Source organism: Notamacropus eugenii, chromosome 3 (assembly GCF_028372415.1).
Source record: "Notamacropus eugenii isolate mMacEug1 chromosome 3, mMacEug1.pri_v2, whole genome shotgun sequence".
Taxonomy (NCBI): Eukaryota; Metazoa; Chordata; class Mammalia; order Diprotodontia; family Macropodidae; genus Notamacropus; species Notamacropus eugenii.
Genome location: NC_092874.1, coordinates 140,785,222 through 140,800,332, shown reverse-complemented (window position 1 = coordinate 140,800,332; position 15,111 = coordinate 140,785,222). Strand labels below are relative to the sequence as shown.

Here is a 15,111-nt window from a genome sequence, read left to right as displayed (position 1 = left end):
AGACTATTTGCTCAATCGCTCTTATCCTGCCCAGAGCTCCTCAGTTCTTTCTAGGTGCACCTTCTCTTCACAGATGCTGTGGACTTTCCCTCATAGCATCTCTTATAATATCTCTAGTCAGTTCCTGTTATGCATTCACCACTTCTTGGTTTAAATTTCCTTCTGATTCTGTCTCCTGCAGGAAGCTTGTCTTGATTAGGGAAGTCAAGATAAGGATTCTCTTCTCATGGCTAAAATGGGATTAAAACTTAACTCATGGTTCACATTCCTTAAAAATAACAAACATTCCCAAATAAATGAAATAAAACATAAGCATTCATTTCATTAGCACAGCAGTCATGTTTATTTTAATGTGTTTCACAGAGGTGCTTAGTAACCAATATAAAACTTTTTTTAAAACATTAAACCTTTCCTTTATTTAAAAAGCAAATATGTAGTAATATTCATGCTTCTAAATTCCTTATGAAGAATTTTCTAAACTTCCAAATGCCTACTAGGTGAACTTTATGTTTAATTGTAGTATTTATGTGGGGCTACAAACTAGACCAATTTTTTGATATAAATACAGAACAAGGACTCCTCAACTCCTCTTTGAGTAGCATTTTTCTTAATATTAGGGTACAGAAAATATCTGACATTGAACGATTTCAAACAGGTAGTTCCTTTTTCCTATATCTTCCTTATTCCAGAAGCCATGGAACATCATTTAGCTTAAATGATAGTTGTTTTATTTCATTCACAGCACCCTCCACCCCTTCCTACAGCCCTTACAAGTTATTGGCCAAAGTTCACTCTGGTGAACCAGTATACTGAGCGTGAATAAAATGATCCCTCCTTCCATTTTTACATAAAGCAGCTTTTACATTTTAAGGCAACATCTTCCAGGGAATAGAACACAACCATTTGCTTACTATCTGGACCTTGATGTTTAAGAAACTGATTTCTCAGTTTGAAATCTCAAACACAGAGAGGTTTTCAGGCCCATGTTTGACTTGGGAAACCCCATCCCCCACAAAGTCACATCTGTCCATTTCTCTTTCTGGCATATATCCCCAAACAGGCACAGATGCCTGTAAGGCTGAGAAACATGCCCAACAGAAGTGCTATGCCATCTCCAGCTTCCACTGCTTCAGCAACAGGCAGCACACAGAGCAGTGACAGGAGGACCAGGAACACTTTGGAGAGATCTCCAATGGAGGCCATGCTGCCTGGATCTTGACGACCGAGGGAAAATAAGCAAGGCTAGTACCTACAAAACAAACAAGGGGAAGAAAAGGATCTATTAAGGCAAAGAGACACGTAGGCATTTCCTCAAAAATTATAAGGCTACTAGGGAAGAAGACGCACTGTTCTAAAGTAAGAGGTAACAACAGCCCAAGAGAAGTTAAGGGGATTACCAAGGGAACAGTAATTCCTTAAAGTGCTTACTATTTGCCAGGAATTGTGCTAAGCTCTTTAAATTATTATCCTCATTTGATCCTCCCAACACCCGGGGAGGTAGGTGCTATTATTATCCTCATTTTACAGTTGAGGAAACTGAGGCCACGAGAAGTTAAGTCATTTGCCCAGGGTCACACAGCACAGCTAGTAAGTATTCAAGGTTGGATCTGAAATCGGGTCCTTCTGACTCTCACTGTAATACCAAGTTGCCTAAGTGACAAGAGAGGGAAGAATGCTGGGTTTGGACCCAAAGGATCAATCAATCAATCAGCATTTACTAAGCAATGTGTCAGGCACTGTGCCTCACAGCTCTGGAGCAGGAAGGGAACGGAACTTAGGGGGCAGTCACGGCCCTGAATGGCTGGGTAAAAGTCTGGTGTCCAAGATCTGGGCTTGACTAGCGTCTCCGCCATTCACAAGTACTAGCACTGCTCCTCGACAACTAAGAGGTGCATCTGGTGGGCGGGGCTGGTCCTGGGTTCAGGAGGGCCTGAGTTCAAATTCAGCCTAAGACACTCACTGTGTGGCCCCGGGCAAGCCCCTGGACCCTGTCTGCTTCAGCTTCCTCACCCGTAGAACGAGCAGGCCGTCCACCCCAGCGTCCTCGTCCTCGGGTTAGCGAGGGTCCGGCACAACCGGACACCCGAAGCGCTGCTGGCGGCGGGGGCGGGCACTCACCGGGCACAGGCTTTACCGGGATCATCACCACGCCCGTGGGGGTGGGTGAGGGCAGGCCCGAGCGGTGACGGCCGTGCAGCCTCGCGGCCCCCCTCATCTACCACCGCCAGACGACTGTCCCGACCCTCGTGGGCCGGGGCGCAGGGAGCCAGACCCCCGCCGGAGAGGAGGCCCGGGGCCCGGAGGGCAGGGAGCCAGACCCCCGCCGGAGAGGAGGCCCGGGGCTGGAAGGCTAAAGAAAAGCTGCGCTTTCACGAGAAAACGCCCATGGCCCAGGGCCCTGGGACTCACCCCGGAGCCGGCGGGCGCGGCGGCCTCTCTCCAGGCCGGCGGGCGCAGGAAACGCAAGCGGACGGTGAAGGGACCGAGGGCACTCGCCTGGTCTCTTGGGATCGGAGCGGCAGCTCGGGCGGGGGCTCCGGCGAGGAGAGGGGCACCGCAGGGGGCGGAGACCAGCAGGAAGAGGGAGAAAAGGCAAACCTCCACCCGGCTTCTCCCTCGCCTTCTCCCCTTCCTCTTCCCTAGACCCCGCCTCGCCCAGCCCAGGAACCGGAGGAATGCAGACGCCAGTCAAGCCCCCAAAAGAATGTCGGCCGAGTACTTCGGCATTCCAGGCTACTTCAGGGCTCCTGCGGGGCACGGAGCCACCTTCTTCAGGAGTACCCAGCGCAACTGCAGCAGCGGCAGCAGCTACGGATCCTCCGGGTCCGGCCTCTTAAGTTACGGGACAGGAAGCGGCCATTACAGGAGCGAGGCTGAAGAGGAAGGCCGCCTCGTGAGACTACATTCCCCACAATTCAATTGGCCTACCGCTCCCGTGATGCTCAAGACCTTTCCTCCCTGTCCCGCCCTTTCCTTCCCTTACCCTGAAGGAGCACGTGGATGGGGAGCCATTTACAAAGACTTATTTTATTCTCGGGAGCCGGCTGACAGCCATTTTGGGGGCAAGCTGGGTCAGTTTGCTGTTAGGGAAAATTAGAATAATTGATAATTGGATGATAGTAGATGGTGGTTAGAATAATTTGAGTTGAGTTAAAGTCAAGTCAGCAGGCGTTTCTTATACGCTTTCTGTGTGCCAGGCACAGGGCTAAACTTGAGAGGTTTAAAAAGAGAGTCTCTGCCCTCCAGGAGCCCATGGCCTAATGGGGGAGAGAGACAACGTGCAAACAGCTACGTCCCAACAAGCCTTGTACAGAGTAAACGGAAGTCCTCAGCGGAGGGAAGGTGCTGGAGTAAAGGACGGGGAAGGGCTTCCTGCGAGATGGGAGATCTTAGGCGGGACTTGAAGGAAGCCTGGGAGTGAGGGAGCAGTGCCTGGGGCGGAGATCTGGTGGAGAGGCTGAGGGGCCTCTGGACCTGAGGAAGGTTTAGGAAGTCCGGTGAAAGGGGTGCAGGTTGTGAGAGAGTCCAAATGCCCAGCAGAGGATCTGGACGTTTCATCCTGGAGGTGAAAGGAGGTCACCAAATGAAGTTCAATAAGCATTTATTAAAGGCCTGCTGCGTGCCCCGCACCGTGCTCATCACTGGGGATATAAAAGGACGACAGAAGAGGCACTGGGGTGGGGTAGAGAGTGAGTTCATTAATGGAAAGGTGCAGTGTAAGAGCTTGGAGATTGAATCCCTGGAATCTGATTGGATCGCCAAGAAACTGACGAGGCTCAGTTTCCTCCTCTGTCTAGTGAGGGGGGGTAAACTTGGTCTCCAAATCCTGAATCTCTATGATGTTTTCCTGTAGTTCTACCAGTCGTCTAGTACTTGGAGATTATTATTATTGTTGGAGTGGTTTCAATTTATATTCCTAGGGTTTTTACAGGGTCTGATGTCACCCTTGAAATGTTGAAGAAAAAACAAGCCAACCAAACCAGAGCATTTCAGATCTGCCTCTTTGTTTTAGGAGCCAGACTAGATGAATCTAAAGAGTCCTTTCATTTACAGTGTTCTATAATTTTTAGTATACTGATATGTTTGTGGAAGAATATTGAAAACTTTTTTAAAAGTTTCTGTAGAAGATATCGGGAAATTATATTTTTCTCAAAAGTTTTTTCCAAACTCTTTGGAAAAGCCCCTGGAAAGAATACAGAAAAAAGGTAGTAACCAGTGGTTTTTGCCTCCCCACACACCTGGAGAGATTGGCCTAGGTCATACTTTATCTCCTCTGATAGAAGATTAAGATATCAGTGAAATGGAGGCAGTTATTTTGTTTAGCTTCTGAAATCTGGAGTGTTCCAAAAGGAATGGGATCATTATTTGGTTGCTTAATTTTGGAATCTTAACTCAGTATTTTAAGGTAACTTTTCCTTCTACAGTATTCTTATAAATGTTACCTGAAATCTTCCTGGGGCAGAGAGTCATAGTAGAGGTCATAGGGAACTATACCAGTTTGTACATCTTTCTCCAAAGACTTGAGCTTAGTATCAGTATTTTTTTCTTCATCACCCTGAATCAGTGATTGATAGATTACAACAAGAATTACCAGCTTTGTTTTGAAAAACTTCAGTCTGTGCCTAGATGGTTGAGAAGGTTATGGGTTTATTTTTTTTTTAACCATTAACATAAAATTAATTTTATAGGAAGGATCTATGATTGTCTTATTGGGGTTCTTCTCTTATCAGTGATAAAATTTCTAGGGAGTTTTATTGAATTATATAGAGGTTAAATACTTCTCCAGGATCATAAACAAAGTGTTACAAGTAAATTTTGAACCCATTCTTCCTGACCCCAAGCTTGACATTCTATGCACTAAAACATATGCATCTCAAAAATCAATTTTATTTCATTTCAGTTCTCTATTTTTATACTAAGTCCAGATCAAATTTCACTTCTTCCATGTAACCCTTGTCTTACTTCATTCTTCATTGATGGTTCTCTCCTCTGAATTCCTTTAACACCTTTGGCTGTTTCATATATTGGACACTTAGAATCGTAAGATTGTGGAATTGAGAGGTCGTTGCAGGCCTTCCAAATTCTCCCATTTAATACAGGAATCCTCCTTACTTGTTTTTTAAATAGAGAGGGTAATCCAACTACATTTTGTGAGAAGTTGGATTGCCTGTCCTTTCAAATCATTGGAGAGGGTATTTACCCTGATGAGATATCATATTTTGGTATATATCTAAAGGAGGGGGGCAGGCAGATGTACAAATAAAAAAAAAAGTTCCTACCCTCAATGAGCTTACTATCTAATGGGGGGGGGGGGTAAATGATACACAAAAGGAAGCTGAAAATGGGGTACAGGGATGGATGACCTGTGGCCTTCTAGGTCCTTGGGGGCAGCCTTTTAACTGAATCCAAGTTTTACAGAACAAATCCTTTTATTAAGGGGATTTGTTCTGTGAAGTTTGGATTCAGTGAAAGCGCTGCTCTTGAGGACATAGAGGGCATGTGTGGCCTTAAGGCCTCAGGTTTCCCACCCCTGGGAGAGGAGAAAGGCATGGTTGAAAAGTCCAAAAAGTATCAAAGTCGTATAGTACAGCCAGGTGAGGAATTAAATGTTGTGAGCTGAACCGAGCTGTCTCCTTAAATGGAGGTTTTGGAGTTCATGGCTCCAGCCTCCAATTAGAGGAACAGAGAGGGTGGTGATGAGTTGGAGGACCAAGGCTGATGGGGTTTTCCTAATAAAGACATCCTATTTTGACAAGGTTACTAGAAAGATCCAAGGAAATGCTTTAGATATAGGCTATCTGTGGGTATTTGAAAGAATCTCATGTGATAGACTTGTGGATCAGATAGGAAAATGTAATCTGGGTGATAATATAGCTAGGTGGAACTACATATAGCTGGTTGAAAAACCTTGCCCAGAGAGTATTAAATAATGGATCATCATCAACCTGGAAGAAGATTTCTAGTGGCGTGCCACAATGATCAGTCAGTCCTAGGTCTTAATCTGTTTAGCTTTCTATCCAAAATACGAATAAATACATAGAAGGCATGCATATCCAAATTTCAGATAACATGCAATGAAGAACAGTTAACGTGTTGGAGAAAAGAACGGATTTCATAAAAACTTTTGATAGACTGAACAAACAAGATTAAATTTGATTGGTATACCAATTGAATAATGGTTGAACAAACTGGTATATGACTATCATGGAATACTATGTAAGAAGAAGTGATCAGTATGAAGAATTCAGAGCAGTAGGGATTCTGAGGATGGAACTATGTGTTGTTAATACCCTTTCCACCAGGAAACTCCACCAAGTATATTCCTAGTTTAGATGATGGACTATACCTGGAGGCAACTTTGTTTTAGGCAGTAGATGGTGCAGGGGATAGAGCATTGGTTCAGAAGAACTTGAGTTCAATGCTGGCCTCAAACACTTAGTAGCTGTGTGACCTTGACCCTGTTTACCTTAGCTTCCTCATCGTAAAATGAGCTGGAGAAGGAAATGGCAAGCCACTCTAATATCCCTGTCAAGAAAACCCCAAATGGAGTCAGGAAGAGTCAGACATGACTGAACAACTATCACCACAACTTTGTTTTACCCTAATAGGCTCCAAATGTAAATAGTCCTAAAGAGTAGAGCGAACCTATGAGAGCCTGTGCTAACCAGCCTGAGCCATCCACAGAGACAGAAATAGACCAAAAGATATTTATAGTTAACCACCTAGAAACCGAGGAGGTCATGGTACAAGTATTGAAACTATTACCCAGTAGCTACACTGCTTTGGGACTTCTCCATCATTATGCCCCTGTTGTGTACATTCTCCCTACCCAACCTCCTCCCTTTTAGCTTCTTTTTGTCTGTAATCTCCCCTTCTTAGATGGTAAGTTCCTTGGGGGCAGGGGCTGTCTTTGTATCTCCAGTTGCTTAGCAAGGTGGCTAGCACATTGTAGACCTGTAATAAATGTTTATTGACCATTAGGCAGTGACAAGAGTTATTTAATACACCATTAAAATCAGGAGAGATGGTCACATACATAGCCAAATGCAATTCATTAATGTGTATCTATCTGTCCATCTATCTATCTATTTGTCTGTCTGTCTATATGTCTATGTGTCTATCTAGCTAGCTATGATGTGTGCTTTGTGTGCCCCTGTGACATATTTTGTTATGTGTTTCATCATTCACTGTTGCTACTGAACTTTGGTTTCTTGTTGCTGTTCTGAATACTGTTGGTAAGGATGACCTGCCAGTCTCTCCCTTTCCTCCCAGGCGCTTTCTCTCTGGGCTCATACCCAAACTCATACCCATATTAACAATTCTTCAGAGAGGCAGCTGCTAGAACTTTGTCTTTGGACTCTAGGGGTAGTCCCTGTGCTGTCTGCATTCCTACTACTGTGATTCCTGAACCCCAACTGTTATGCTTCCTTTTAGCAATTACTCTTATCTGTTTTAAAATAAATATTATAATATCTAAATATATCAACAAATGAGAGCATAATGAACACAGATATATACATATGTAGTAGATATACACGTGCTATTCAGATATGCATATTTTGACTATGGTGAACGTCACTGGCAAAATCACTTCAAATCCTGAAAATATCAATAAAATGACTGGAAACTCAGCATTACTCCATTCAGTGTTTCTCAGGCCAGAAAGTAACTTCTCTAGAATCCTTTTCATAAGATAAGGTTGAAAACAACTTTCTTAGAAATGAAATTTTCATCATCTTCTCTGTCTGCTTCAGCTTTGTGTCAGCAATGACAGTGAATGTCTTTTCATCTTCTCTCATGGATCTAATAATCGTTCAGAATACCTTCTCCTTTTGGAAGAGGGGTGAAGGACTTTGGGTGCAAAGTATTATAAATACTGTCACTGGTTGGTTTTTGCTATTTTTCTTTGTTATAAGGGAGGATTTAATATTGATGGGTTGGAATTGGATGCCATATAGAAATGATGAATAAAAACAAAAGGTATAAATACAATTTATTTAAAAAATAGTTGGTATAAATGATTTCAAAATATCAACCACACATATTCAGCATGGGGGAGACTGCAGAATTTTAGTTGGCTGTAAGCTCAGTATGAGTCAACAGGACGATGTGGCTCCAATAAAAAAGCTAATTCGATCTTAGGCTGCAATAATAGAAATATATTGTCCAGAACGAAGGATGTAATAGTCCCACCATACACTGAGCCAGACAGAACACATCTGGAGTATCGTGCTTATTTCTGAGGTCTACATTGGAAGAATGTACATATTGACTTAAACTGGAGTACACTGAGACGAGGGAATTAGAAACTGTCTCATGAAAATCTGTTGGAAGTAACTGGGGATGTTTAAACTGGAAAATAAACTTGGTGCAGAGTGATATAATCGCTGCCTTAAAATATTTGAAGGGCTGTCTTGTGGAAGAGATATTAGTCTTATTCTGTGTGCTTTCAAAGGAAAGAGCTAGGGACAGTTGGTGGAAGTTTGCAAGGTGGCATATTTTGGTTCAATACAAGGACACCTTTTTGACAGTGGTCCAATAGATGGAATAAACTGCCTTGTAAAATATTAAGTCCACAGTCACTGGAGTATTTAAGCAAAGACTGGATACTTAGGAATGTTGCAAAGATGGCTGCTGCATGAAGAGAGGGTTTAGAACAGGCCTGTCCAGGAGTTATATACTACTGAAGATGCAGAAACAATTATAACCTATAGAAAAATTATATTGCTTAGTTGTCTAAGTTGCTTAGTAGTCTCACGCACCAACTGTGTGATCCTAAGCAAGTCACTTAATCCTGTTTGCCTCAGTTTCCTTTTCTATAAAATGAACTGAAGAAGGAAATGCTAAACAACTCCAGTATTGTTTTTGAGTTGTTTTAGTCATGTCTGACTCTTCTTGACCCCAGTGGGGGTTATCTTGCCAAAGATACTAGAGTGGCTTGCCATTTCTTTCTCCAGCTCATTTTACAGGTGAAGAAATTGAGACAAACAGTTAAGCGATTTGTCTCATTTGTCCCGTGTCACACAGCTAGCTAATAAGTGTCTGAGGCTGGATTTGAATTCAGGTCCTTATGACTTTGGTGTCAGTGCTCTATTTACTGTACCACCTAGCTGCTTTCCACTGCGTCTGCCAAGAAAATTCCCAAATGGGGGCAAGAGAATCAGACACGAGTGAAAACGACAACAACAAATATAAAAATGGACATCCCTTGGAATGTAGTGGAACTTTTAGTTAGAGTCTGAGACTCTCTAAATAGGATTAGTGTCCAAATCTGCATTTGGAGGCAGATGACCTGAATTCAAATCCCAACTCCGTGCCTTGTATGCATGTGGTCCTAGGCCAAGTTAGTTTCTCTCATCTGTTTGCTCTTTTGTAAAGTGATGAGATGAGTTTAAATGACCACTGAGATCCTTCCCAGCTCTGAATCTATGATCCTTTGATCTTTAAGCTTTCTTCAGCTCTCTGTTCTCAGTGTCATTACCATCCTAAACTAGACAACTTCAAAGGCTTTTTTTTATTTTCTATAGTTGCTATTTTTTTTCTTGTGTTATCACCTGCCCTCCCCACATTAAGCCTGAGCACTAAGGTTGAGGAACAAGACTGTGCCAGAAATTTCTTTTCATATCCATTGCTAAAGAAATAGTACATGCAAATACTTTGTGATCCTGATTTGAATGTAAATAAACCCACATGTAAATAAAGCATTCAGGTAGGGGACTCCTACATGCAAGAAGGGTTCATTTCATCGAGGTACCGGGGGGCGTGGTATTAGTGTGAACGTCAGTGTAAATAGGTAAAGCCAAGATTCCTCAATGTCACCCCACATAAGGCATATCTTTTCAGGTTTCTGGTGTTCCTCAAGGGCTTAAATATGTGTTAACAAATGAATGTGAGACGCAAAGTTCTGAGCATGATGAATTTATTAGCAAGGCTAGCAGTTGCCAATAAAAAGAGATCCAAGACTTCTCAGCAGTCTAGAATGCATTAGAGTGGATAGAAGAGTTTTTTATATAGTTGGTAAAATTGTTAGACTTACATTTGCTATTATTATGCTGCTTTCAAAAGAGGGTTTCAGAAGTGCATGGTGGGAGGAAAAGAGATGTCCATGGTAAGGGGAAAATACAGGGTTAGAGAACATTGTTTGAGGAGTCCCATATCTGAAAGTCCCGTGTCTGTGACACCCTACACCAGTGTGCTTATGACCAAGCAGAACATCTTGGGAAAGGGTCAATTCATCCTCCTTGACACCCCCACCCCCTTCTAGGGTAGGGCAGATTGAGGCCAGGCTGTATCCCAGAGAAATTAAACTCTCATAAACTCTTAATATTAAAAACTAATGCCTCATACAATAAAAATCTGAATCTAATCTATATACCTGATTCTAGTGATGAGCTACAATGCTTAATTATCCATCTTTCAAACATGCTAGATCTAAGGGTATAGACAAATTGTGGTTTATGTTTATAGGTTCTCTTATTTATATCATTAATCTAAGGGATATGATTATGATACATCTCTCTTGCTTATTCCAAATGAAATTCATGCAGAAGTGAAGGTGGGGTAGGCATGGATTTCATCTGGATTTCCCATAAGCAGGAGAGATATATCATAATGATGAAATGATAAGCATATTCCACAGTTCAGCTAGAAATTAGGAGACTTTGAACTAATACTCATAGAGGATGTCAAGAAGCAGCAGCGCTCAGTCTGCCTCAGCAGTTCAAACCTTGACAACATGCTGGTCAACTCTTACTAGTCTCTCTCCTACCTGCTCTTACTACTATTATCTAGAAATGGCAGCAGGAAGTGGGACTAGGAAGCAGACATCCCACAGATTAGATCCACATCCTTAAAACTCTCTGTCACCCTTCCACTGGGTGATAGGAAAGATGAACTCTCTTCCCCTTTTCTTTCCTACAAATCTGTTCTTACCCCCCAAAAGCTACCAAATTGGCAAATTGTGGACCAGTCTGTTTAGCCATTTCTAGAATCTGACATCTCTATGGCAACCCTCACCAGGTAGTGGCAAGGGAACTGAAAGATTACATGAACAAATAAATGCTATATCGTCTTTATTGAGGGAAAGAAAGGTGTCATGAAATCAAATGATAGCGTTATGCTACAAGCCCTGAAATAATTGTACTAAAGACCTTAGTGTCATCTAGGAAAGACCTGACTCGGACCATGATGTGGAAGGGATAACCCTGGCAGTTTAGGTTCACTATGGGAAGGAAAGTAGACACTTGTAGCTCATTTGACAGCTAACAAAAGGAGTTTTACTGTATCATAGCAGAGGAAGGATTCACCAAGGATAAGCAAAGAATACATGCAATTACCCCTTCCAAGTTGCAATTTTCACCATCACAACTTCAATATATCACGGGTTGACATAAGATATCAAATGGGAATTTTTTGGCAGTTTTGTCAAAGTGAGAGACAACACACAAAGGCCTGTAGATAATATGAAGCCTATGATCAAATACTTAACCCAAATTTTAGAATAAGACAGTAAATCTGCCAAAAAAAGAAAAAACATTAAGACTTTTTCTGTGGTATGAAGGGAGGACTAAAAAATCTTATTTGGATTTTCCAGATCACAGGGGTGCCATACCTCCCACCCCAGTGATGTGGAAGGGATAACTGTAGTGAGCTGAAGCAACTGAAGAAAATTCCCTTGCCTATGTGACTGTGGTGGTCTGCCATCTCAGCCTGAGAGAGGCTGGAGTGCCTAGTGGTTGTGTGGTATCAGGGACTAGGAAGAGTGTTAACAGCCCAAGCCTGGAATCTCCTAAACCAGTCAAATCTCAAGGACAGTTTTAGTACTTCTTACAATGGCCTCACTTACTTGGGGGCTGGAGATTGGGATATTTTTCCCACAGCAGCAGGACAACCTCTCAGCTTGGTATTTACATTTTTGTTTCTTCATTCTACAGACGTTTACTAAGCAGCTTAGTAGGCTCAAGTCATTCAGTGTTGTATCTCTATACCTGATTTCTTTAGCAAGTCTTTTCCAGTTTCCCCATTGTGTTTTGGAACCATTAAAGAAATCAATTGCTATTTTTGAAATACCTGTCATTTTTCATGGCTTTCTGCTGTCTACTTTAGTGAAAATTTGTAGAAAATTTTATTTTCCCTCTAAGTTTATTCCATTGGAAATCAGCCAAGGTGACTTTAATTGTGTTTCCATAAGACCTCTTTCAAAGAGTGTTTACACTACACTTGATGGACTAGTTATGTGTTTGAAGAATTTTTGGTTGGTATAAATATTGTGTTTTGAAAACTACCAAATTAAGAAATCAACCAATATAATGGTGTATATTTAAAAAATTCTAGAATCTTGTCCTTATACTTAGTGCAGGGTTACTTTGATCCTAAACAGTTTCAGTGCAGTAATGGGTTACACTTTCTCTGAGAAGACTCTTCCATAGTGTCATTTACCTTATAAACTTACATAGATTCCTGAATTTTCTGAAATGAGAAGCCATGTTTCCTAGCTTCTCCCTACTCTGCCCCTTAGTAAAAATCTGTGACCTTCTAATGTTTGGCAACAGAATGAATGTTTTTCAACAGATATTGAATACTTACTATATATAAAGTGTTGTGCTAGGCATGATGGGAGATACAAAGATAAATAAGACACAATGGTCCCTAATTTACAATCCAGTAGAGAGGAAAAAAAAATAATTTCATAGAGAAGTAACTATAAGATAGATTGTGATAAGAACTCTAAAAAGGTACAAATAAAGTATTACTAGATTTTAGAGGAGAGACATACCATCCCATGGAAGGAAGGAAAATCAAAGACTTCATGAAAGAGATAGAATTTGCTATACTGTAATAGATGAGTAGAATTTTGACATTCAGGTATTAGGGTGAAGGGATTCTAGGCGGAGGGAACTGTAGTTGCAGATGAACCGTGGAAAAGTGTGGGACAACAAGATACATTGTTGTGGGAAAGACTTGAATTTCAAGGGAGGACCTTGGTTTGAATTCTAATTCTACCACATAGTACTTGTGTGACCTTGCCAAGTCATTTAACTCCTCTCAGCCTGAGTTTTCTTATTTACAAAACGAGGAGGATTATATTGGATAACCTCTTAAGGATCCCTTCTGGCTTTGAACTAATATTCTATATTTAGAAAACAGTGAATAATCCAGTTTAGTTGAATCAAAAATGTCAGAAGAAAAGAAGGGTATAAAGGGGCTAGACATTGGGGGTGGGAACATGAGATTTCAAATTACGGGAATGACATTTTGCAGTTAATAGAATGGATTTGCTGGAGGAGAGATTAGAGATATGACAACAGGAAGGAGGGTACAAAATCACCCATTTGAGTGAATGAGAGTCATGGCAGTAAGAAAAGAGAAAAGGGATTGGATGTGAGACAAGTTGGGTACGTAGAAATGGCAAGGGGAAGGAAGAGGAAAATCTAGAGATGACTCCGCAGTGACTATTTTGAATGCTTAATAGGAAGTCAGGAAGAGGAGCAAGTTTGTGGTTGGATTTGTTTTCTTTTTCTCATGTTGTCTTTTAAGTGTTAGTGGAAGTACCTTGAGGGGTGGGGGTATTCTAGAATTTTAACAACAAGTATTTATTAAGCACTTGCTATCACATACCATGTTAAGAACTGGGGTTACAAATACAAATGAATGAAAAAGAAATCCTCATTTGCAAGGAGTTACTTAGATATTTGACTGGAATCTGGATGGAGAGATTTGGTCTGGAGATCATCATCACTGCCATGAGAATATTAGCTAATCTTTACATGGGGTTTTCCTGTTATAATGTGTTTTTTACACCCATGGCCTTATTGATCATTCTAACAATCATGTAAGCTAGATAGTTCAAAAATCCTCGTTTTGGAGATAAATAAACTGAGGCTCAGAGAGGCAAAATGATTTGCTTAACTACATACCTAATAAGTGGCATTTGGGACCTGAACTAAGGTCTATAGACATTGGTTTGACTTGGTATTATATTGTTCAGAATATAAATGGACCCAGAACACAAGAAGTTTTGGCTTGATGGTTAAGTTGAATCTTTCAACTACACTTTTGACTCTATTTTTTTTCCTATAACCTTTTCTATCCACAAAATATTACATCTATGAGCAAATTTAAGACTGATAGGTAGTGATTGTCATAGCATGGAGAAGAAAGGAAGAATTGGGTGCTAAAAAGTCACACAATTCTTAGACAAGCTATGAAACATAATTTAACTATTGTCACTTTTTTCCATTTGTATTAATTTATTTTAATCAACATTCATTTCCACAAAATTTTGAGTTCCAAATTTTCTCCCCATCTCTTCCCTTCACCCCACCCCAAGATGGCTTGGATTCTGATTACCCCTTCTCCCAATCTGCCCTCCCGTCTATCACCCATACCATCTCCTTTCCTCCTCCCCCTCATTTTCTTGTAGGGCAAGATAGATTTCTATAACCCATTGCCTGTACATCTTTTTTCCCAGTTGCATGTAAAAACAATTTTTAACATTTGTTTTTAAAACTTTGAGTTCCAGATCCTCTCCCTTCTTCCCTCCCTCCCTACCCTCATTGAGAAGCCCAGCATTTCAGTATAGGTTATTATACAGGTATAGTTAAGCACCTCCAAAATAGTCATGTTGTGAAAGGCTATATTTCCCTCCATCTTATCCTGCTCTCCCATTATTCTGTTTTCTTCTCTGACCCTGTCCCTTTTGTAAAGAGTGTGTTTCTGACTACCCCTTCCCCCAATCTGTCCTCCCTTCTATCATTCCCCCTTCCTCTTATCCCCTTCCTCCCTACTTTCCTATGGAGTAGGATACCCAATTGAGTGTGTATGTTATTCCCCCCTTAAATCAAAGTCGATGAGAGTCGATGACTCATTTCTTCTCACCTCCTCCCATTCCCCTCCATTGTGAAACCTTTTTCTAGCCTCTTTTATGTGAGATAATTTACCCCATTCTATCTCTCCCTTTCTCCTCCCAATATATTCCTCTCTCACCCCTTAATTTTATTTTTAATTTTGTTTTTTAGATATCCTCTCTTCATATTCAACTCACCCTGTGCCCTCTCTCTCTCTGTCTGTCTATCTATCTATCTATCTATCTCTTCCAACTACACTTATACT

At 41.3% G+C, this 15,111-nt stretch overlaps 1 protein-coding gene across 4 annotated transcripts; it reads right to left on the bottom strand.

The window, feature by feature from the left end:
- Positions 1-319: 319 nt before the first annotated feature.
- Positions 320-2,546, bottom strand: SMIM30 (small integral membrane protein 30). 4 transcript variants are annotated; one of them, XM_072652994.1, is made up of 2 exons: positions 2,410-2,546; positions 320-1,249 (listed from the first exon to the last, which is right to left on the bottom strand). In XM_072652994.1, exon 2 carries the CDS (start codon positions 1,201-1,203, stop codon positions 1,018-1,020), a length of 186 nt encoding a protein of 61 aa, XP_072509095.1. In that variant the 5' UTR covers positions 1,204-1,249; positions 2,410-2,546; the 3' UTR covers positions 320-1,017. The 4 variants fall into 4 exon arrangements, with proteins under 4 accessions (XP_072509095.1, XP_072509098.1, XP_072509096.1 ...); XM_072652997.1 differs by lacking the exon at positions 2,410-2,546 and adding an exon at positions 2,119-2,225; XM_072652995.1 differs by lacking the exon at positions 2,410-2,546 and adding an exon at positions 2,011-2,102.
- Positions 2,547-15,111: the final 12,565 nt, after the last annotated feature.

What these genes read in the sequence shown, in the direction of transcription:
- SMIM30 (XM_072652994.1), bottom strand. Translation starts at nt 1,203, where the DNA reads ATGGCCTCCATTGGAGATCTCTCCAAAGTGTTCCTGGTCCTCCTGTCA.